Source organism: Zeus faber, assembly GCF_960531495.2.
Source record: "Zeus faber genome assembly, chromosome: 6".
In the NCBI taxonomy this organism is placed as follows: domain Eukaryota; kingdom Metazoa; phylum Chordata; class Actinopteri; order Zeiformes; family Zeidae; genus Zeus; species Zeus faber.
In genome coordinates, this window is record NC_137201.1 from 20,849,432 (window position 1) to 20,873,818 (window position 24,387).

General features: G+C 46.0%; 2 protein-coding genes across 2 annotated transcripts in view; one reads left to right on the forward strand and one right to left on the reverse strand.

The window, feature by feature from the left end:
• pik3c2g (phosphatidylinositol-4-phosphate 3-kinase catalytic subunit type 2 gamma) lies at nucleotides 1-18,010 on the forward strand. Its single transcript, XM_080003138.1, has 34 exons — nucleotides 1-62; nucleotides 673-1,132; nucleotides 1,272-1,351; nucleotides 1,937-2,094; nucleotides 2,207-2,321; nucleotides 2,585-2,696; nucleotides 3,433-3,503; nucleotides 3,672-3,735; nucleotides 4,331-4,456; nucleotides 4,574-4,604; nucleotides 5,104-5,287; nucleotides 5,655-5,777; nucleotides 5,887-6,015; nucleotides 6,823-6,937; nucleotides 7,116-7,249; nucleotides 7,552-7,740; nucleotides 8,146-8,239; nucleotides 8,675-8,769; nucleotides 9,221-9,401; nucleotides 9,564-9,671; nucleotides 9,781-9,873; nucleotides 10,161-10,290; nucleotides 10,439-10,575; nucleotides 10,697-10,866; nucleotides 11,015-11,171; nucleotides 11,247-11,356; nucleotides 11,542-11,710; nucleotides 12,864-12,982; nucleotides 13,822-13,918; nucleotides 14,031-14,094; nucleotides 14,277-14,353; nucleotides 14,629-14,754; nucleotides 15,496-15,697; nucleotides 16,114-18,010. The coding sequence occupies exons 2-33, from the start codon at nucleotides 764-766 to the stop codon at nucleotides 15,640-15,642; spliced, it is 4,074 nt and encodes a 1,357-aa protein (XP_079859264.1). The 5' UTR covers nucleotides 1-62; nucleotides 673-763; the 3' UTR covers nucleotides 15,643-15,697; nucleotides 16,114-18,010.
• The window catches only part of LOC307231992 (1-phosphatidylinositol 4,5-bisphosphate phosphodiesterase zeta-1-like), a gene marked incomplete at its 5' end in the record, with an annotated part of 25,709 nt that continues 18,780 nt past the window's right edge, over nucleotides 17,459-24,387 (reverse strand). The window contains 5 exons of the mRNA XM_080002873.1: nucleotides 17,459-17,549; nucleotides 18,348-18,497; nucleotides 19,837-19,963; nucleotides 22,324-22,496; nucleotides 24,104-24,220. Coding sequence (XP_079858999.1) covers nucleotides 17,467-17,549; nucleotides 18,348-18,497; nucleotides 19,837-19,963; nucleotides 22,324-22,496; nucleotides 24,104-24,220 — 650 coding nt within the window. The 3' untranslated portion in view covers nucleotides 17,459-17,466. The remainder of the gene's footprint in view (nucleotides 17,550-18,347; nucleotides 18,498-19,836; nucleotides 19,964-22,323; nucleotides 22,497-24,103; nucleotides 24,221-24,387) is intronic.

Below are 24,387 nucleotides of genomic sequence, written 5' to 3' on the forward strand. Positions count from 1 at the left end.
GTTGAACCTGTAGAGTATGGCTGGAGGAGCAGCATTCCCTGCTGGGACGGAGCGCTCTGGGGGTAAGTCACCAAAATAAATAAACAGCGAGTAATAAGACCTGATCTGGAGACACTGAAAAGAAAGCCTATACCACCTCAGTATCTTGTTAGTTTATTCAATGTCTTGCCATTTAATCACGTTCATATGGAGCAAAGTCCTGGCTGAGCAGAACCTAAATCTTGCTTCTTTTTTTTTCTTCTGGGAATGTGTATAAATAGTATTGTAAAGGGTTTCAGGTTTGGGGTTTTATTTGTAGTCTACAACCTTTATACGCCCAACTTCTGCTACAGCGGCCGCCCTGCAAAGTTGAGTCACAGTGTCCCACACATTTGAAAATCTGTTAATTATTAGACCAACGTCCATCCTTCAGTCCACTAACGTTCAAGATGTGGAACTGCCTTCTTGCTACAGCCCCCACCCTAAAGCCTGCTTTATAGTCGGCGTAGCTGTGGCGTTGTTAAGCGCGTGCGGCATAATTAACTTCCTTTCCGCCGCTCGCGATAGCGTTGCCCAGCGTTATGGCGTTAGGGCACCTACGTCCCGATTTCTGGAACTCTGTGCCATGCGCTTCAGGTAACTCTAAAGCAAGTCTGAGTTGTTCCTGCGTGGTGTTTGTGTTGTCCCATGCAGACCGGGGCCGCACCATGAAGCCATAGACGTTCTGTGAGAGTGAACCACCCTGGACGTGGAGGACGCGCGCGACTTTCACCCCTAACATGTCATGGATCCTCCGGAAGGACCACGTAAGTCCACCCAGAGGCGGGCCGCCCGGCCGCCCATGCCTCTGCCGGAGGACGCCCAGGGAGGAGACCTCTACGACTACGTCGCCGTCTTTTCGGAAAAGGACGAGGAGAACGCCTCCAAGTACGCCCCCGGCAGGGCAGCGTTCCCGTCCTCCTCGGGGCGGGTCCAGCCCACCTCCCGTCCCAGGGTTAGGAGTTCAGGGGTGCCCCCTCGCCCGGGCCCCGTGCCTCCACCTTTGCCCCCCAGGACGAGGCTGCCCCCCAACAGCCTTCAGAAGAGGTTCTCCTGTGATCTCACCATGTCCTCTAATAAGCTCAACCGCTCCAACACACAAATAGGCGATCATGTGAGGATTGGTTTTTCTGAGCGGAAACAAAGAGGCCATTATGATCGGATGAAACGAATGATTATTAAAAGCTGAAATTTAAGCTTTAATCCAACTGAGAGTGGTGTGTGTGTGTGTGTGTGTGTGTGTGTCCCTGCAGGATATATGGAACGTGAAATTGATAGATACTCCACAGGGCAGCACCAGAAGCCTTGCCTCATTCTCTGCAGAAACGTCCAAGTAAGAGAGGAGCCAGTGATACAACATATCCATTCAGAAACAGCCATTTAACGTATTGTCGTTATCACATGTTGGATGTTCTCCTCTGAACGCTAATTCCATTGTCGAGGGCGGGGTCTGCCTTTCGCTGTAAAAACGCAACGATCGGGCTCGTGCAAGAAGTATAAAACAGCCTGGGTGCATTTGATAAAGCAGCTTAGCTACAGTAGTTGTTATCTGTAAACCGTCGATATGGATGAACATTCATAAACAACACCTCAAGTGACCGAGATAGAAACAACATTTCAGTCGATCAGGAGAAACTTTGGAGAAAAATAAATGTACTGTTTTAAGCGTGAAAATTTGGTTAAATCCAGGTACCGGAAAAAATAAATTCCAATTGTTTCCAATGGAATTGTTGGACTTGTTGTGTAATCCACCCGACGCAGACCATTTCATGGCTCTTCACTTCAACCTGTTCAAATGTTTATTATTTTATTTTATATACTTCTACTTTCGCCCACAATGGAAATTGATGACCGCCACATTTTAATTTTCACTTTTGAGAACTGTTTTTTCTCTCCATTCCTGTGTGCGGTCCGTCAGGCTGATGTCTCGGTACGAGCACAGCGACGGGGCTCATAACGCCGGCGTGGTGTGGAGCCGAGTGTCCTACATCCACCCGGTGCTGCTGCAGAAAGCGGAGATCACCGTCAGCATTGTCTCCGACTGGGAGAGTCACCCGCTGCCCTTCCCCACCTCCTGTAAGATATTAAAGACCATTACATGCCGCTCCGCAGGACGTGACGCACGCGACCCCCGGCACACGCTGTACATACACAGTGTATCCTTAATGCAGCTCAATCTGTTCTCCAGTAAACAGGACCGTCAAGAGCCTGATCAAAGGCATTTTCAACCTCCTGGAACTCCCTGTCCAGACCAGCGAGCATTACCTTTTCAAGCTGTGTGACTCTGAGGAGTATCTCCTCAAGTAAGTACGCTGCTCTTTCATCGCTGTCGCAACTCGCGCGACCTTAAAGAGAAAAAAACAACAACAAAAAAAAACTTTCCGCCCTCGGAATATCCGTAACCTGCTCACCTCCTAAATAATATTTGACTTAAGTTAAGCGAAACAGAAAAAGTACGGTATGTTTACAAGCACGTTACAGTCCATTCAAAGAGAACGTGGCGTTTATTTCGTTTTTACTCTATTATATAAAAAAAAACTCTGAGGTCTTCCCTCCCCTCCCCCAGTGACGAGCTGCTGGGGAATCATGACAGCGTCCGCATCTACCACAAGTTCAACCTGGAGGTTCCTCTGCGGCTGCTCCACGCCGACAACCTGCAGTACCGACTGGCCCGAAACGTGAGTGCCTTGAGACGTCCGTTCCAAGCGGAGGAGGCCGTCTGCAGATCATTTACCAGTGCCGGAGGGGCACTGCTCCGCGAGCATTGTTGCTCATGGCTCCGAGCCGAGTCGTTTGTTATCAGGGTTATTGTTGACGGGAAAACCTCCGCCCCGATATCTCCACTTTGCTCTGTTTACACATCACGTCGCGGCCGGCATTTGGCAGTGAGAGGGAAAAGTTTCATACAACAAGAAGCTAAAAAGATCTTATTTTGGATTTCTTCATTCAGGTAGTTTACAGGTTTTACAGGCAATATGATTGTATTAAAATGATCTGAAAACATAATAACAATAATAATAATAATAATAATAATAATAATAGTAATAATAATAATAATAATAATAATAATAATAGTAATAATAATAATAATTTGTACCAGTGCATTTGTCACTGTTTTGTCGGCAAAGGGCTCAGGGTACTGTAAGTCCACGTAAGGAATCTATTGAAAAGGGCCCGAAATGAATATGTCGTTTGAGAATTATTTGGAAATTGCTTGGAGTAGGTCATGATTAATAATTGAAGACAAATAATTATTGAAAATAATTAAGTGAGGAATCATCATAATCGTGAAATGTCTCTATTAATGACTATTACTATTAATCTGATTCTTGACTCTTGATTGCGTTTTCTTTATTATACAGTACCGCGGTACGTATCGAGTCATCTGTCAACTGTTTTTAAAATGAATTTCAGGTGAAAGACAACAAGGCCCCGTGTCACCTCTACAAGAACATTGGCTTCTCCTGCGTTTTTGACATCTCCAGGTACGATGACGTCCCCGGTCGTCCCGTTTATTCTGTTTTTCACGGAGGAGGGCGGGCGGGAGAAAACTCGCCGCCCCCTTGCCTCCAGCTGCTTTTACTTCCTGTTTCCTGTCGGACGTCTGAGCGTTTTCCTCGCTTTGTGTTTCTGTCGCTGCTTTTCCGCTGCAGGTTGAGCCTGCAGGAAGTGCTGAGCGACTACACCAAGGGGTTGAAGGAGCTGGTGAAGAGCAAGGTCAGTGTGTGGGAGCTGAACAGCAACCGCTGGACAACTGTTTCTCAACCTCGGGGTTGTGGCCCCACACGGGGTCACCTGATATGCACACAGTGTCATGGGACACTTCTAGGACTGATATATTGATATTTGATTAAAATAATTAAAAAAAAATGGGTTTGACATAATATGATTACTATATAATCCATTTGGAGTTCCCTCTACCCGCTATGTTGTAATAAAAGCAGCCGTTGCTCAAATTCGCATGAAACAGTTTAGTGAAATACAAAGTGGAATATCTGCAAGAAGAAGAAGAAAATAATTGTCACAAACTCTTATTGCTCTTTTCGTGAGAATTTTCAGACCCAAGAACAGAGCCACGGGCTAAGAAGGATTGAAAAGATGTGAAAGTTTACACGGCAGTTCGATTTCAACACTGTCAGAGTAGCAATTGCGCGTAGTGGTAATACTTTTTCGCTCTCCGACAAACAACGGATTGTCTTAAACAGTGACATCGATCTCGCGCCGGGAAAGCCCGCGATGGACCGTAAAAATTGGCTTTCGCCGTCTTTTTTGGAATCTGATTTCGACAGTGTGCTGTCTCCCCGGGTTTTAGTCTGGGCTGAACATCAGCCGGCTGGTGGAGGTGGTGCGTACGCTCTGCAGCCTCCTGTGCGGCCTCTCGACCCTGGAGCTGGAGGAGGCCATCGGGAAGCTCAACCGAATCAAACCGGCCGCTCTGGTACGAGCCGAGGGGGTTGCGGCACACGTTCCTTTTCACCTCACACACCTTTTAAATTCCAATCCTGCCGGTTGAGGTCTTGTGCATAGTGCTCATTCCGTCCATTCTTTCTTTCAGAGTCATGATGAGATGTGCGAGTGTGAGACTGGTGAGTTCAGTGCTCAGTTTGGGACGTTACATTACGACGCAAATATCTATACTACATTTCTAACATTTGTAAATCAGAATTCATTATATATATATATATATATATATATATATATATATATATATATATATATATATATATATATATATATATATATGTGTATGTATAAGCAAGCCAAAGCAAAACAATTACGATGATACCACCCATACATTTCTTTTGTAAACTGTAATCAGGATATGCATGAAAAACGGTACATTAGGACTTCATGGTGTATTACACTGTTCAGGGCACTGGATTTTACAAGTACTTTTAATACTTTAGAGCAAATACTTTAGTTAAAGGTCTGAGTACTTGTCTCATGGAGGATGTCTCATGCTGTTTGGTAAGATGTGATTTTAATGTGGTTCCACTTCCAGTTTGACAGGGAGGCATTTTTAGAAAGTTGCTAACAATGTACAGTGTTTCCTCATTGGCTGTCTGGGATGATGTTTGTCTCCAGTGCTGCTCATGCTGCACCAGGCGCTGGTCAAACTGCTGCAGGTTTTCTTTGACAACTTCCAGTCGAACTTCAGAGCTCAGGAGGTTTGTCAGAACCCCCCGACCATGGACGTGCAGCTCCACCAGGACGTTCTGCAGTTCAACGTCGCTGCTCTGTACAGGCTGCAGCCCACCTGGTTCCACAGGTCAGGACACCTGCAGTTTTCACACGTATACACACACACACACAGACACACAGACACACACACACACACACACACACACACACACACACACACACACACACACACACACACACATTCAGTATACATATTCACGCACATATACATACATACAGTACATATCCAAACACACTCACACACATGTACAATCACACACACACATACTGTGTGTGTATATATATATATATATATATATATATATATATATATATATATATATATATATATATATATATACCCCCATACACACACACAAACAGTGTAACAACACACAAATTAATTTGAATTAAATTCTGCAATAGGGTATTATACCGCTCTCTCTTGTTTTTAGTTTTGAATACTTCTCCATCTCCTGTGTTCTGTCCCACGGAGGGAACAAGCTCTGCGAGCCGGGCGTCTCAGAGAACATCAGCACCGCCTTGTCGCTTGGCAACAAGATCCAGTGCAACCGAATGTAAACCCCCACAGATATGTTGAAATACACTGCCAGTCAGTCAGTAAATGTAGGCTGTCTGTTTCTGCCTCATCAGTGTATGTTGTTTAATCGATTGGTTTTCTTTCAGGATGGTGTTTCCTGTGCTGGTCAACCAGCTTCCGTTTGAAACCATGCTGACGCTCCGGCTCCTGGGCTCCAAGCCGGGGAAGCCCCTGGAGCTGCTGCGCTGGGCAATGCTTCCTCTTTACAGTAATGGGTAATGCAATCAAATATTTAAAATAATAATGATAAAGAAAAAAGCAAACAAGCAAAATGCATTTAAAATATATATATACTATATATATGCGATCCATTTAGACTGGATCGCAACCTCAGCAATTGATTTTCAATCATTATTTCTCATGCTTTATTGGCTTTAAATTATTACAATTATTAAGGCAGTGTATATTATTCATTTAAACAAGATTTAGCCATGATTCGGTCTTGTTCCAGGGAAATGTAGAGTATCCAAGCAGTGTCATCCCGGCCTCTCATCAGGCTCTTCCACAGCTGGCGCAGCCGCAATAGAAAGACCAGTTTTATTGTCATAATAGATTTACCCATTTTTATGCTGTTTGAGAAAAGAGCTGAAGATTACAGTAGGACTCAACTAACTTAGCCACAGCGGGTGGCGGAGATTCTCATGAGACATGCTACTATATTTGAATTTATTATTGATGATAAAACATATATAATATATTGTACGAATTAAACACCACGGTGCTAGAAAAGGCTTCTATCATGGATTTCCTCTGAAAAAAACAGCATGCAGGAATATAAACAGTGTTCAGTACACATCATCGAAGCGGGTCCAGTGCAGGAAAGGCTATTTCTACGCTCGTTCATCAACAAATCCTGTGAATGAATCAGAGCAGCGGGTCAGCAGCAACGTCAGGAGGAAGACGCTGAAATTACATGAACTTCCTGTGTGTGTGTGTGTGTGTGTGTGTGTGTGTGTGTGTGTGTGTGTGTGTGTTTATGTCTGTCTGTCTGTCTGTCTGTGTGTGTGGGGGGGCTTGCACAGGGACTTGCACAGTGGGACGGTCCTGCTCAGTATGTCCATGCTGGTTGAGCCTCCAGGCCCCGCCTCCCCCTCCCTGTCTGACAGCCACAGACAGGCCACTGGAGTCATACTGCAGGTCAGTAGCCCACACCACCCCCTGGTGGCTGAACTAGAAAAAAAACACATCAGGCGTTGGATTGATATTTTTCAACCCAGGCCTTCTTATTTAAATGTTGGTTCCATTATTTATCACTGCACAGCCTCCCTTAACGAAGGCAAAGAAAAGCGATCCTATCCTGTCTGTCCTCCGCTAGCTGGATTTCCCAAACGAGTATCAATGGAAGTACCAGAGGCCCGTCGCTCGGCCGTGGTCGGACGTGTTCAGTCCACCTTTTGAGGAGCTGCAGAAAAAGATGTCTGTCGTCTCCAAGAAGCACTGCCTCTGCTTGTGAGTACAATGAGGCGGCTAACAAAATAGAAATATATAGAAACCTGGAAGGAAACCAAATGTCATGTCTTTCATACATGATGCCTCAATATCAATAATGTGGCGATGTTTTGCTGCTGAATTTCCCCCGGGAATTAAATTGTTATCTCATTCATTTCATTCGAACGGTCCAATGATTTCAGAATTTTTTTTATCACTTTTTGGATCATAATGAAAGCCCGTAGGTCAGATCTATGAATTCAGATTGTCTTCAAATTCTACGCTTCTGTCCTTCATCACATCGGTGGCTGTCTCCCTTCCAGCCTGACGGACAACGAGAAGGCCTTCCTCTGGAGCAAGTGCCACTCTGCCAACAGGGAGGGCACCTTCCTCCACCTGCTGCTGGGTGGCGCCCCCTCCTGGCGGCCCCAGGACCTGGCGGAGATCTACACTGTGGTGCAGCACTGGCCCATGTACCTGCCGGAGGAGGCGCTCTTCCTGCTCTCTGACAGGTGGGAGAGGTAGTGAGGAGAGGTTAGACTCAGCGGTTGACTTGGTGTAATGTACGGGTGATTCTCGAAATGTAATATGACTTCCATCGCAATATTTCAATTGTATTCTCTACTTTTTAATAATGGCCCTAAATCCCTTCCCTAAGTGTCACATGTGAAAGTCACGCTGGTGAACTTCAGATGGACAGTGCAGACCACGCCTTGGCACACTTGGAATTTGAAGGACAGTGCAGGGTGCGGCCGCAGATTCTGCCCGATCCTCTGCATTATTTAGTTATGCAGACTTGCATTTTGCAGAGCGGGAAGCCAAACATCTTTGAGAATCTTACACAGAAAACCCTGCAGTGAGTTGTTGTGATGATAAATATAAATAACTAAGCTGATAATATATAATTTCTTATCCAGTTTTCATGACCCCACGGTGCGGAGGGCGGCGGTGCAGTACTTTGAACAGGTTTCAGATGAGGAACTGGAGGACTTTCTGCCTCAGTTAGTCCAGGTAAATAATTGGTATTTACTGCTACAGCAATATTCAGATTTAATGGTGGGTGATCAGCCACACTTCTATTTATCATACGCAGAGATGAGAAGAGTACTATGATACTTTTTCTTATATTTACTCGTATTGACGTCTCACCTAATGGGGAAAAGGGAGAGGAGAAATATACAAAAACATTTTTAAATGTACCCGAGAAGATGGCAGCTGAAAGGGTTACTGAGTAGAAAGTATATGAGTAGTTAAGATGAGTATACTCATGTAAATGCAAGAAGTATCGACTCCAAAATCCACTCAGGAAAGTGCAATTTCTTCAGAAGACTTCTTAAGTACATGTCAATGAGTGCCTATAAGTAGTTACTACACACTTCTGACGTAGACATTGGGTGGTACGTTAAACAAACAACATGATTTTGAGGTGTTTTTTCCATCCACCAGGCTCTGAAGAGCGAGTGGGAGTTGAACGGACCGCTGGTCATGATGCTGCTGGACAGATCGCTGAAGAGCGTGAGGATCGCTCAGCAGCTCTACTGGTGGGTCGGCAATTGAGCGTGTACAGGGATGACAAAAGTAGTGTTCCATACTCAAGGAGTATATCTACGTTTTAAAGAAAAATACAATAAAAAAATGTAAATGTGAGGAAAAAAATATCAAAAATATGTTTTTCCATTAATTTGTCAGCCCATTTGCAGTACCTCCTTTGAGCACATCACAGTTTTGCCATAATAGTTTTCCAATATTGAATTCAATTTATTCATCAATGAAGTCGACATACATTAGGATATTTTAACCTTAAAACAGCTAAATAATGATTTAAATGTCAGGAGGACTATGAGTTCAACATCTTTACTCCTGTTGATCCACAAGTTTTAGGGATGCAAGCTGGTATTTACTTTTTTTTTTGTAGTCATGAGTTTTATTGTGTTTGTGTGTTTGTGTGTCATTGTGTCACTCTTTCTCTACTCCTCGTCTCCTTGTTGCCAGGCTGCTGCTGGACGCCCAGACCGCCGCCCACTACCAGAGCTGGTTCGGTAAGGTCCAGGCCGCCCTCAGGCACTGCTGCGGGGCGGCGCTGAGGCGGGAGCTGGAGCAGGAGACTCAGCTGGTCACGCTGCTCACGCAGGTGGCGGAGAAGGTTCGCACTGCGGACAAGACCCGGCGTAAGGTACGGAGATCTGGTCCTTCGTCGTCCGGCTTCCTTCACCTGTCCAGTCAGACTGAAAGCTCTTAACCGTGGATCCGCGACGTTGGGTGGTATGTGTGCTGTATGAAGTGTATGTCTGTAACTTCCATTTGTTTTTTGTTGTTTTGTTCTGTTTTGGTATAGGAGGTTTTGGCGCGAGAAAAGTGGAAGCTTGATAAATTTTTCGAAAACGGGATCAGTTGCTGCCTTCCGTTGAACCCTGCCGTCCACGTCAAGGGGGTGGATGTGAATGTAAGCGCCACGTCCTTAGCGGTAGATCAGCCACGCTGGGAGAAATGCTGTGATGCCATGCTGGAGTGCTTCCTGAGGAACGTTCTGTCCTCTCCCGTGTCTTCTCCAGGCCTGTAAGTTCTACAACTCCAACGCCGCTCCTCTGGGCATCTCCTTCATCTGCCCCGACCCTTTGGCCAAGAACATCAGTGTCATCTGCAAGGTTTGTATTGATGCGGTTCTCTGGAGATTGCACGCTGGTCTGCAAAAGATAAATAAAGTTGGCCGCTGACTCGGCACTTATTGAAGGCTGCGATGTCCAGTTAGTTTGACTAATGATGAATGTATTTATTGCAAGTGTAAGTGTCTGCTAACTGACCTAATCCCTTCTGAGATAGAAGGGTCGATTGTACGTCACAGTGGACCCTTCGGTGTCCTGCCACCCAGCGCTTTCCAAACTTTCCACTCCCTGTTTTCCCTCATGCCAGCATAGCGCTCTGTTTTGACCAGACAGGAGACAACCTCCGGCAGGACATGCTGATCCTGCAGATCGTGCGAGTGATGGACAGGGTTTGGCTGCAGGAGGGGCTGGACATGCGCATGGTCACCTACAGGTGTCTCTCAACCGGCAAAAACCAGGGTGCGTTTAATTTCCTTTTCGGACCTCTTATGCACGCTAATAACTTGCTTTATTGGTATTTATTTTTATTTTTTTCATGTGCGGATGATGGTGCAATTTTTCACAGTGATGGTTTGAACGGATGACTGTACTCATGCGTGGTTGCCAGGTCTGGTGGAGGTGGTCCCGGACGCAGTGACTTTGGGGAAGATCCAGCAGGAGTGGGGTCTAGGGGGTGCTCTCCGGGAGGATACCCTGGAGAAATGGTTCCACATGTGTAACAAAACTGAAGACGACTATGACAAGGTCAGGATCGTACTGTTAAAAACAAACAAAAAAAATAAACAGCCCCAAAACAAAACAGATTGAGACATTCTCTCTATGTCTCTATGTATTTTTATTTACGTTGTCTCATTTCTCCGTGGAGGCCGTGATGAACTTCCTCCACTCGTGTGCAGGCTGGTGCGTGGCCACCTTCATCCTGGGGATCTGTGACCGTCACAACGACAACATCATGCTCACACGCAGCGGCCACATGTTCCACATCGACTTCGGCAAGATTATGGGAAATGCGCAGAAGTTTGCAAATATAAAAAGGTACATCGAACGGAAAAACATAAAAGCAGCGTTTTAGGCCAAAACCCAGCGGGGTCGCTCCGTTAGACCCACGTTCTAGGGTCTCAGAAAGGCCCACGCGGCAACAAACAATGTATGTGAGCAGGACCTCCGTCTTGTTCCCGCGCAGGGACCGCACTCCGTTCATCTTCACCTCTGAGATGCAGCACTTCATCACGGGGGGCCGTCAGAACCCGCAGCGCCTCCACCGCTACGTAGAGCTCTGCTGCGAGGCCTACAACGTGGTCCGCCGCCGCACCGCGCTGGTGCTCAGCCTGCTGCAGCTGGTGAGGCCGACTCACGCCGGGACAGAAAAACCGGCACGGAGCGAGTTCCCCAGCTCAATAATCGATGTTTTTCAGATGCTCGGTGCAGGAATGCCGGAGATGAAGGACATCGCTGACCTGCAATACGTCCAAAACAATTTGAGGCCCAACGACTCGGACCTGGAGGCCACGTCTTACTTCACCGAGTAAATCTTTTACTGTTTTTTCTTTGTATTGTGTTCCGTGCTTTTTTTTACAATCCAGATCAGGGGTTCCCAACTTTTTCCCCCTTAGAGACCCCCCTAAAAAAAGACACAAATATATCATTATTATTCAGCCATAATGACCGGCTGGCTGCACGTTATCTTCGCTCTTGTTCCTCCTGATCCAGGAAGATCAAGGAGAGCATGGGCAGCTTTGCGGTGAAACTCAACTTCCTCACGCACATCCTCGGCCAGGGGAAGAAGCCCAGCCCGACGAGCCAGAACCAGACGCCCGCTCCCAGCACCAACATCCAGGAGGCGCTGATCCAGGGATACAGCGGCAAGGGGAGGGAAGTGGTGAGGAAATGCGGTTCTTCTGCTTCAAAGAAGTGGCGGCATTCCAACTGAGTTCAGATGAAGTTCTTGTTCGTCGTCAACGTGTCACACTTATGCAAAAATACTTATCAAAAAATATATTGCCACGATTGTGAATTAATTCACAATTTCATTATTTTCACATTGATAATGATGGATATCGGCGGAACTGATGTTTGAATCCACAATCTTCCTTTCCCTTTAGCTCCCTGCACTGCACCTCTACTCCACCTCCCTCTCCTATGTAGGGAACTGATAAAGGAATGCACAAGTTTATATTTCCTATGATTTCATTGTTAAATTTGTTGGGGAAAAAGACGTAATGCGATACATATGCAATATGTATTACATTTTTTTTTTTAAATAAGTCGTCTAGGCGTCAGTATGATCTTGATGGTGTAGTCTTGTTAGATCCGCTGAAGGTGCAGGAGTTAGTTTGCATGCTTCCCTCTCTGACCCGACGTGGCTTTAGGAAAGTGAAGCGGCTTCCCGCGATTGGACTGAGCAGGGCTTCTGGAAAACAAAGCCACACGGTTTGTGAAGTCGCTTAAAACGCTATTAGAAAAAAAACAACACATTAAAGTAAGGACAACAGAGTACAACCCCTTGAGAACATATGAAAATGATCGCAAGTGATAAAATGTAAAGAGAAATAGCTTTTCGCTGATTATAAACAAACTATTACAACTAACATTGGCATAAGTAGACAAACATGTTTTGCAACACATGCCAATTTATTGTCATTTTTCTTCCAAGTTTATATTACAAAATATTATAATCTGTGATTGCCTGCATTTCTGTTATTCTAATAGAACAAGGAATATTTGCAAATTAAAAAAACAAACATATTTTATATTTTTCAATAAACATATATAGAGATGACACATATGCCTGTGTCATTTTGTATGTAATGGTTATACACAATTACATGCTGAAAATATAAAAATATACTGAGAGCAGGTTTAAATGGACACAAATATACATCCTTGCACGTCAATATTAGACCTCTCTCCACGGAAAATATATTTCTGTCACATCGGGCTTCTTGGAATCGATTTCCCCGTTGATCAATGCACGTGTCGTATAATCAGGAGAACATACAGTATACGACCCATCAATGTGTTCTTTCCTTCAGACTTTTCAGCTCAAAGTGACCATCTGCGACGGCTATCTGAACAGCGACAAGAGCTACGGGCAGTTTGAGCTGATCCACAAGCAGCTGCAGAAACACTTCATAGAGTCCAGCCTGCCACAGTGAGTGGGTTAGGGGACAGGTCCTTTATTGTTACACGGCACACACACCACATCACACGCGGCGGCGGCAACCAACACGCGCGTCCCGTGCGCTGCAAATGGTGGCTGGTGAGACCTGTTCTCTGGATTTTACCCATCCTTTGCATGCGTTTGGTGGGGGTCCTTACCCATGTTATGTGGAGGAAACCTACATGCCAAGCCCACATACAAAGATCCCTAATGCGGAGATAACCCACCTGAGCGTGGTGCCAACAGTGCCCCAGGCGGGAATCGAACCCAGGGCCTTCTCGCTGTGAGGCAGCAGTGCAAGCACTGCCGAGGGACCCTAAACCCTCAGGGCATTTGGCTCATTGTGCCCATTTAGAAAAAAAGTATCTCATTCAGAGCTAGTGTTTAAATGTTTTAACACCCTGTCAAAAATACATAATCTTCTAAATTATAATTATATTCTCTTTTTCAATCCAAGTTAAATACGCTTTTGTATTTTTTCACTCTGATCAGTTAAAATAAAAAAAATAAAATAAAGATCTGCTTCTCCTGTCCCCCTCCCGCTGCCTCCACAGCAGGTTCAAATGACGATGCCTCCTCTGCACCTACCGTACGGTTACCACAGCTAAAATCTGGTGCAGTTGCTTAGATACGGGAGAGCGGTCAACTAACCCACCGGCTCATTTCACGCCCGTCTCTTCGCCGCATCAAACTTGTGTTGGAACATTCCTTTTCCCCCGTTAAAGAGTTTTATAGCCGTCGGCTTTTTCCTTTCAACCCAACGGAGGTAAATGGATTTTCTATTACGCTTCCCTCTCATCGCTCCGTCCGTCTTCTCCCTCCGCCTCCAGATTCCCGAGCTGGTTCAGGATGTCGTTCACCCCGGCCAGGAAGATGAATCTGCTGAATAAATACCTGAAAGAGCTTTTTGAAGGACCGTGCAAAGGAGTACGCTTCATTTAAAAAAAAAAAAAAAAATTCCTTTTCCCATTTTACTTTCCAAACACCGCCTCTCTCTCAACCTCTCCTCAACTGCTCCCCTGCTCTCCCCCTCACACAGAACGAGTTTGTCTGCAGCTTGTTCCTGGACGGCCCCAAGTCTTCCCCGGAAAGCACGGCCGAAGGTACCGCTCCCGCTTTCGACGAGACACGGGTCGGAAAAAAGGAATAGACAAAAAGACGACGACGACAGAATTAATATATTTTCAAAGCGATGTCCTTTTTTTGGGGGGGGGAGTGGTAAAATGTTAAATTTTTATCCTAGTTCTGTAGATAAGATGATGTTTAACCATGTCCCCCGTTGCAGAAGGTCCTCAAATCCAGCTCTACGTGTCTCACAGCGACCAGAAGCTCTCCGTCATGGTCAAGCACCTGAAAAACATTGTAAGTTCATTTGCTCTCGTTCCCTCCGTTAAAAAAAAAAATAAAAAATGCTCAAGCTTCTCTAAATTTCTCAACATGGGTTTTATTGCCAGCTGAAGATGTATGACAACCATTGCTCACGCCCTCTATTTATTGCGCGTCATAAGATGACGGGCGATGATGTCAGGGCTTTGATCTACAACAGTCTTGAGTTCCCCTCATGGCTTCCTGCCGTTTGTTTGTATACTTACAAACAGATTGAATCCTCACGTCCACGCCCTTTTGACCCCTCACAGACCATGGCCAACGGTTCCAACCCCGATGCCTACGTGGTTCTGAGACTGAAGCCGGGCCCCTACAAGCGCTTCAAGAGGAAGACCAAGGTGGTCCGCAACAACAACAACCCCACCTTCAATGAACTGGTAAAAAAAAAAGGACTTGGACGATTTGAGGCGTCTGTTTCCTAACGGTCAAATATTGGTTCAAACATCCACATGTTCTAATGTATGCTCTAAAAACCATGCTCTCTCTCTCCCTTCCATGAAAATGGAATCTGAAAATGGTTGGGAATCACTAGAATAGGCGACCCAGAGGCACATTGTACTGTTTTATTTTATCTTTTCGTGATTTTGACTTGTACAGTGAGCGAGTCAGTTCGAAACACATGACGCAGTGTTCTCCGTCCCAAACCGAACTGAATGGGCGGATTCCCTGGATCTCTGTGATTTTGATGTGCACACGTCGTTCTTCGTCTTCTTCTTTTCAGTTATTTTATCTTTTCCCGTTAGTGGCGCACCCCTCACTGTCAGAGTCGGCGGGGACACTCGAGCACTCAGCCAAAGTGAACTCTGAGCAGTTGTTTAATGGCACCAAATGAGGTCATCTGCCATAAAGAGGTGCAGCTTGTGAAAAGCTCTTTGTTCAGGTGGTGAGGAAGAGTATCAATAACCGCCTGTTTTTTAAGGGACTAGCTGCAGCGCTTGGGAGATAAAATGCAACCCTTGTGCCCTGCGCCGACGGGGCCCGAATTCACGTCACTGTGTCCCTTCTTCTAATTCTCAGTGTCAGTGTATTGCTGCCGTGTTCATTCACTGCCGCCGATTTTGATGAATGCCAGATTTGCCTGAGGTCTGCTTTCTAAATGATCCCACTCCTTTTCGCAGCTGGAGTTCAAAGATCTGCCATCGCTGCACAGCAAGGTGCTGGAGGTCAAAGTGAAGAGTAAAAAGTCCTTGGTGGCCGGGACCAACATTCAATTGGAGGAACAGCACCTGGACAGGGAGCAGTGGCTCCCCCTGCACAGCTGCTGATCCAGACCTCCTGCCCGTGCATTGGGAGGCTGCTTCCACAAGGGGGCGCAGCAATGTAAAAAAAATAAAATAAAAAGTGGAGTGGTGTGGGTGGGTGGTGTGGGCGGGGGTGCTCACTCGAGCAGGTGACTGAGGACACAGTAGTGTACTGCACATTTGGACTGTTTTGGATGATGTTACAAAACGAAGATGAAGTGAGACTCAAAAGAGACCATTCACTGTGACTGTTTTTTTTCCCTCTTGACTGTTTCCCCGAGTGAAGGGCATTTGTCGATCAGGTTTAGAGTAACACTGGTGATGGATGATGTAGAAATTTAACTAAAGTATTTAATGTGGTAATCTAAGATTATTTTGTAAAAAATATCCCATATTTGATATTTTTTTAGCTGGCACTTTATAGGAAACGGCCATTCAATGTATTTGTATCATATAATGTATATATCTGCGACTCTTTGCTGTTCCCATTGTTAGTGGCGGGGTCCGCCGTTCCCGGCAAGAATGCAGGGATCGCACATGTGAGAAGTGGAAGGGAGCCACAGTGACTTTTGATGATCAACGCAGCGAGTTGTGATCACTAAACTGGATATGGATGAACATTCGCAAAAGAAGAACAGCACTCTCGGATTAAATCGTATCCCCAAGAAGACACTTTGGAATGGAATCCCGAGACCAACACAGACGATCTGATGGTTTCCACTTTTAAAGTATAATTATTTTTCGCAATTAAGGTGAGTAATCGGTGCTGGATGTGGACCTGCGGAACTCGGAGGGACGTGGTGCGCCGTGGCCCCCGGGGCGAGTCCAACGCCCTCGACACCGACGGACCTGGACGGAGGACGCACGAAGACAAAGTGTGAGCGACACCACAACGCTGCCTCAGGCCCGAGGGGCCGAAACACTCCTCAACACCTCAATCCATCCCGTTCCTCAGCCGTCAATACCGCTCAGACACACACACACACACACACACACACACACACACACACACACACACACACACACACACACACACACACACACACACACACACACACGTGAATACCTTTCACGCGGTCGGGGCGCGTGTAGAAACAGACTTTCCCGCGCTGGCTCTGCTGCGATGGTCGAAAACCACTGTGAACGCTTTTTACATTCCTCCACCCATGACGGCGGCTGGAGGAGCTAGGGCTGGGTATCGATCTGATTTTGATACAACGGTCGCGCTTCTATTCGGTCCGATGTTGAGATGGCTTACGAGACGATTCTATATCAATGGTGACATTTGATCCATGATGACAATTGCTGCCAATGACAATTTCAGTTTCACAAAAAGTATTGGGAGTTAAAAAAAATTCAGTCAAACAGAGAAACAAAATATTTGATATTCGTTTAATAACATTCATTAATATTCATTTATTAGAAAATGAACAGACTTGAGCTGTATCGGACTGATTTAATTTATTTTACCCAGCCCTAATGGAAGCCTGTTATAATTTCCATGATCGTTTTGAATGATCGATTGGCCCTGTATTGTTCTCTTATTAGCAGCCCTCATGTCAGTACTGAGCCTGTTGTTTTATCATCAATAATTAATTCAGATATATTAGCGTGTCAAGCGACCAGTGTTTAATTTAATATGAAGGATCTACTGTGGTTCTGTTCTTTGAGTCCTGCTGAAAGCTTTAGCTCTTTTCTTAGTCAGTGGAAAAATGGCGCGTCTATTTTCTGACAATAAAACTGGTATTTATATATGAGAAAAATCGGATGTTTAAATTACTTTTTTCCCCCTCTACGGCTGCGTTGAGGTGCCTTCATGTTGCGTGAGCCCAATGAGAGGAAGCTGTTTTAGGAAAACCAGACGTAGACGAAAAGGGAGGCTGGATCCAGACTGGTTCCCTCCCGGGACCGAAGGGGAACCCAGCGGTACCCTGTGGGAATCAGAAGAAAGGAGGAGTTTTACATAAAACACAGCGACGCACAGCTGCATATATTCCAACTTGCGCACGTGTGTTTGTGTGTTTGTGTGTCTGTATTTAATATATATATATTTATATATATATGTCTATGTGTGCTTGGTGCAATCACTGTCTCAGTTCTAATTGTACTGTAAGTTGTATCTTTAAGAGGTTTTTGGTCGTGGTTCCAGGTTCCCACGTGGTGCGTTGTCTTTGATGTTGGGATATTGTGCAATGATTGACACTGCACTTAAAATTTTTGATTAAATCTTCTCACTTGTGCATAAATTGAGACTTTGTTTAATGTTCTAATATCTTTATTATTAAAAAAAAAAAAGACCCCTGTGAGAAATCTCTCTTTTGTGTGGGGAAGGTGTGGTTAGAGCAGCCACACCTGTCCTGGGTCTAGGTAATTGGGGTCCAGGATCCGTGTGGCTATACGCCTGTTGCTCGTTGGTTGGTCTAATGGGAAACAGGTAAAACCCCCATCCCCACACACACAGGAAAGGAGCCCTTGCCATGACATGCTGTACATCTGCTCCGGGCTTGTTCCACCTAGCCCACTCTCCAATAAACTGGAGTGTTTCCAACCCCATCGTCTGTGTTTCTGTGCTGGAGGGCCCTGAAAACACCACCCGGGTGGCGTGCGGCAGGCGGATCTGCCACAGTCCCCAACATAAAAGACAGTTCAGGATGGACCCGAATCGGCTTATGATCCCTGCAGAGCCCCGCAGACCTAGAGGTGGGCCCTGGTACCAGAGTGTTTCTCACCTTTCTTCATGCTGCTGAAGGGTAGCGTGTACTGGGCCACGAAGTCACTGTTCAGTACTCCAGTCTGGTCCCGCACCGAAAAGCGCACCAGGCAAAGCTCAGGAACGCTGACCGTGAAGTTCATGGAGGCTTCCCAGTGAGGACTCAGCGCTGTCATGGAGGAAACAGTAGAAATACTACTACCACTGCTAGTTCTACTACTACTATTAGTACTACTATTACTACTACTCCTAGTACCCCTACTCTGGTACACTGACCATGAAGTTCATGGAGGCTTCCCAGTGAAGACTCAGCACCGTCATGAAAGAAACAGTAGAAACACTACTACTAGTACTACTACTACTACAAGTACAACTACCTCTAGTACTACTACTCCGGTACACTGACCGTGAAGTTCATGGAGGCTTCCCAATGAGGACTAGGTGCTGTCAGGGAAGAAACAATAGAAATGTTACTAGTACGACTACCAGTACAAGTAGGAGTACTACTAATAGTACTGAGTGCTAGTGTTAGTCGAAGACTACTGCTGCTACCAATAACAAAATAATTATAAAATGAATAATATTCATAAAACAGCTTCATAAGAAATAACATTAGAACAGATAAAAGTTGTGGTAACAATTAATTCCATCCTCTGCAGAGTTTACACTTTAAACTCAGGTGCTGAATTCCAAAAGTCTTCCTTGCGCCCCATCTATGGCTCGTAGTTTTGCTTGTGTCCCTCGTACGCTCTGTGCTGCTCTTATTCTCTCTTTTTCTCCTCTCGTGTCTTCTGTCCACGTCGAGGAGCGGCGGGGCTCCGCTGGAGTGTCAAAGTGACTACCAAATCCCTGCGTTTTGGATGTGTGGACCTCAAATGAATGGCGCCCCCTTCCACGTCGGATTCATGTAAATCAAGACATTTCATCTCAGAGTGCAAAGGGAAATTAATTCACGGTGCAGAACACACGTGATGCTGCCGAAATGAATGCACTTTTCTCTTCCCATTGGTCTTTCAACATGAACGTGAAAGCCTTTACTGCGGTTCAAAGGCTAGACTAACCCTCTTCCAATTAGGAATTCAAACACATCAAATTGCCGGAATCCTCTTTTTGCCTGAATCTTTGACTGGATTATGACTCACTGTGCTATAAAATCGACATTAGAATCTCACCAATGCATAGGCATCCATATTTGTTCGGGTTTTTTGCAGCAGTGGTGTTTTTTCTATGTGGGTTGTTTAAGACAGATTGATTGGATCGTCTTCATCTTCCTCTCCTTCCCCCTCTCGCTCTGTGCTGTTGACATGGGGCAGCGGGGTCCACATCAAGCCTTTATTTTGATTCGATTTTCTCTTCCCTTTTTTGTTGTCCTCGATCCGGTTCTATGTCGGCGGGTTCTCGGCGTGACTTCAGCCCGAGGATGGCGAGCCCCTGGCCCCCGAGTCCCTGCGTTCCCACGCCCCCTCCGCCGCGTCGGTGTGTCGCCGAGTTTTCGCGGCTGCACTTACAGTTGTTTTTCACCACGTCCGTGTTTCTTCTGCACGAGTCCGACTTCACCCCGTGGATCTCCACTCTGACGAAGGGGTCCAGGGCCTTGCCGCTCCTCGGGAGGGGCAGATTGGAGCCGCTGATCACCTGTAGCGGCGGAAGGACGAGAGGAGGGAGAGCGGAAGAGGGGAGGTGAGGGCGGGCCGTGGCATGAGCACGCTGAGCTCTCCCCGTTCCCCGGATCAAACACACACCTGCCGCGCTTATCCGGACACGCCTTCCAGCGTCCACCCTGGACTTACTCTCCATCCCTTCTCCCAAACTTCTACCACTGCACAACTCTGGGTGTGCTTCACACAGGCTACGTCGCCTGTTTGCTGCTACTACACGCTTTTCAGGACATAAATTTGTCATTTTGTGAGCATTTGTTACATGGAAAACGGATCATCGCTTAGTTGTCGGTTTTATGCAAAAGAGGCCTTTGGAGGCTGGGGGGGGAAGTATTGTTTTTCCGAAGCGGATGAATAATTTACTGTGTAATGACTGAAAACCAAAGCCTACCTACTGCATCTGTAAGTGAGAATGCTGAATCTTACTGTATTCATGGGGTTTGATTCCCATTGAGTTGAGAACTCAGGTAATTTTGGAGCATATCTTTTGCATATATCCTGAATTGAGCGAGAAGCCCAAGTGAGGATGTTAATAAAGGTCAGGCTCATCCGCTCGACAACACAGGGCAGCGGATTCATTTTTCATGCACGGTGTGGGGGGGTGGGGGTACCATGGATGAATATTAGAAAGGGAAGGTTTGAGATTTGCTCAACCAGAGGGAACAGACAAGCTAATATCTTGTTATAAGGACCTTTTGAAAAAAAAAAACCCAACAAAGCTTCCAAAGTCCTCACAACAAGGTCCAAGCTCCTGGGTTGTTATCCTTAAAAAAAAAAAAAAAGAGATGGGGTTCATACCCACCTCATTGCTATTGACACTCTTTGATGGCAGATAAAAATAAACCTAGACAGATGCTACTGGTAGTGAACCCGTCCTACTGATTTTTTTTTTCCACCTATCATAGCCCATCAGGAGTTTTGTGAAGCTCTCTCTCTTTCTCTCTCTCTCTCTCTGTCTCTCTCTCTCTCTCCCTCTCTCTCTCCCTCTCTCCCTCTCTCTCTTTTAACTTTTTTTTTTCCCAGTTGGCTCATTTGGGAAAGATTGTGACGGATAGCAGTGACCTAGATAAATGGGCCAGTGTTTCAAGCCCCAGACAGCGTGGTGGGAGTCTCCATAGTGGAGATGGCTAAGATCATCAGCGTGGTTAATCATGCTTGTATTCAACAGTATATCTAATAATTCATGTTTTATTTATTGAAGTTATCACGATAAACAAGGGCTCATCTGCTGCCAGGCCATTCGCCCCTTGACTTTCTAATCCCCTGTGTGGCTTGTCTTCACCGTACAAGATAGTCATACATAGAGAACAAAGGGCGGTATCTCTTTAATTGGGCTGATAAGAGTTATTGTGTGAGAGCGTTCCTCAGGGTCCAGCGGGGAGATCAGAGGAGGTTGCACTGCGGTTACAGTGCGGCTGATTTTCTGACTGCGCCAGTGTTTCTACATGAAAAGGTAGAAAATGGGAGGATATCTAATCGACCCTTTGTGGGACTGGTCGCATTGCATCACCGTAAGCTTTCTCTGTGTCTTTCTTCTCCCTCCACCCCTTCAACCTTCATTTTTCCGAGGGAGACAATTACACAAAAAACTCAAATACTCCCAGAGAGTTTTGCATCATTGTCATTTCACGGTCATCGGCCGGGAAGGCGGCAGGAAAGAGGTGGATGCACATAAGCACATGCATTACATTAAATGCTATAGTACACACACTTTATGCGGCGTATGCATATGCATGGGAATGTACAGCAGTGGCGGTCAATCTTCAGAGAGGGGTCGTGCCAACACTTTTTCTCAATTAATTCCTGAAAAAGATATGCCATTTTTTTCCACAGTAAAAAAAAACCATGTTTTTGTTTTTGGTCAAATCGGCTAATTAAGTATTTATTTACTTTTTATACAATTTGGGATGTATATGTTGCACTAGTTACAAGGGCTCAAACCTGGTGAAAACCGGATTGACCACCACCGATAATCTTTTCTTTTCATTTTTTTTTAAACCTGTGCTGTCAGCATGCTGTGCCTGCAACAAAGAGTATTTGTTTGTGCATTGCATCGAAGACAGAGTTCATCTGCAAGTGGAGTTCAACTTCTCAACCTGCACTCTGCACTCTTTATTCATTCCTTAACCATCAAGAACTGCTGCAATAACTCTGTCCTTTGGACGACCTGTGGGATGACAAGGGCACAGTTTTTTTGTTGACCGCCACTGATATCCATTATCAGTGCATGCTACCACACAGCAACACACTCACAGAGGAACACACACACAGAGGAACACACACTTGACATCCAACACCTTGTGGAGGTGTGTGGAGAGGTCAGGTCCAGGGTGGTACCTTGAGCAGCAGCTGTGTGGGCCTTGTGCTGTGCTGGCTGGATAAGGGATCAAAGTTTCCCTGACTGGACATGAGCACCGCCGGCTTCAGGACGTATCCGCAGCCACCGTTGTCCTGGAAACGGCCGCTGTTAAGGTCCATGGGCAAGCCCAGGGACTGGAAGTTGAGTGCCACTGCAAACAAAACACCACAGCGCAACCTTGTGAAGAATTGAAAAGCAGGTGCAAAGGAGCAAAGACGAGCAAACACCCCGGTAGGGAAAGTAGCTTTGAAAATCAAAGCCAGGACCATGGATTGATTGTTTTGCACTTTACTAATACCCTCTGGGGCCTTGTTTATTCTGCATGAGGGAACCACATGGTTTAGTGCCTCAGACCGGCTGTCTAACAGGAGTTTACGTCGCGTCGCGGAGGTGTTCCAACTCATAGGAAATCTTTCCAAACAACCAAGTGTGCGATTAAAATATCATCTTTCTCTTGTACATCGTCGTCGACAGGAAGTCCTTCCTCGCTCCCCATGCAATACACCAACTGAATCTCAATCTTTGTTCTGAACAACACTGATCTACGGTTCAAAGATTTGGTGCTGAATATCATTTCATTTACTAACCACAGTCAACTAAGAACAACTATACCGTATGTAAGGATAAAGAAGGTGGCAGATGTGATAAAATAAAATACGTAAAATGATGTTCTCTGCCAGCCTGGAATTGGCATCGCCGACGAGGCCTGAAACGCCGCTGATCCCTCAAGGACCTCCCACTCAAGTGTCTGGGTCCTTGTCCCGTGTGGGTTTTGCAGCGTGGACACTATTAATCTCTGAGAAGCCCCAGACTCCATGCTGAAGGACAGAAACATGGTCTGCCCACCGCTCATCAGGGACGTCAGTCCGCTTTTGATTGAGGGAAGGGACGGACTGAGAGAGACAAGGGAAGAGCTCGTGGAGAGGCGGGTGGACGATCTGTCTGGCAGCGGCTTTGAGTCCACGGGCGGGCTCGGGATGATTGAGAACCCAGGGGCGACGGCTGTCTGAATTAGAGCTGAAATACCCAGAATGAACGCAAATTAGATGTGACTGTGGTAATAGATGGTGTGGCCATCAGTCAAAGAGATGCTGGCTCATCTGGTGAACAATCTGGAGAATCGTGGAGCTGGAGTAGGACCTGACCCGGAAAAAAAAAAAAACCTGGCGTAAAGAGGGTGCCAGCTCGATAACCTCAGTGAAATACTCACGATGGCGCTTGTGGTGGGTGTCACCACTGGATTTATGACGCCACTGCCTCAGCTTCTCTCCTTGAGCGGAGCCACGAGTGTGTGAATCTTTTGGCCGAACTGGGCTTCTATGTTCAGCTTCCAGCACGAGGGATCTAACATCAGATCCTGTGTATTATTGTATGTATATGTACATGTACTGTATATGAAGACAGACACATGTGGAAACTTCCAAACAGATGCCGACACAGTTAGGCTGCAATAACAACACTGGATACAGGACAATACAGTGTATGTACAATCCCACATGCGGCATTGCTTCGGCCTCGAAAGCAAGTTTGCAAATGTATTAATCTATTGTTTGGTGTGATCAGCAGAATGGACAAAACACGGCGGGTTAGGCTTTGGGTTTATGACCGTTATGTTAGAACTTCAACAGGGACTGGTCCCTCTGCTGTTTGGTTGGAGGAAACATTTCCGTTCAGGGTTTTTGCAGCGGGCCTTGGTTTTTGCACCACGTTTGGTTTTACGTAGCACATTTTCAACCAACCCCAATGTGCGTTTCCTACCGAGCTGAGACCCCACGTTCCAGAACTTCTGGGGGTTGTAGTTGGAGGAGGAGATCCTGGCGCCCGCCGGGTAAATCCGACTGAGGAATCTCTGGTTGTGTTGAGCGAACTCCGGGCCTTGGGAGAAGGAAAACAAAAGCCAATGTTTGCACTTTCTGGGACACTGATTATTCTACTTCAGGGATCCACACAGTTTGGCGCCTTTGCCGCTGTGGAAGAATTCCAAATGACAAGGAAACCTTTCCAAATCACTGATAGTGTGATGAAGGCATCCTCATGAGGAA

Bases quoted from the DNA above. Each gene is read 5' to 3' on its own strand.
- pik3c2g (XM_080003138.1), top strand. From the start codon at position 764: ATGGATCCTCCGGAAGGACCACGTAAGTCCACCCAGAGGCGGGCCGCC. The intron at 6,016-6,822 runs GTAATGCAATCA...GGGCTTGCACAG, and splicing joins CTTCCTCTTTACAGTAATGG to GGACTTGCACAGTGGGACGG. The intron at 13,919-14,030 runs GTACGCTTCATT...CCCCTCACACAG, and splicing joins TTGAAGGACCGTGCAAAGGA to AACGAGTTTGTCTGCAGCTT.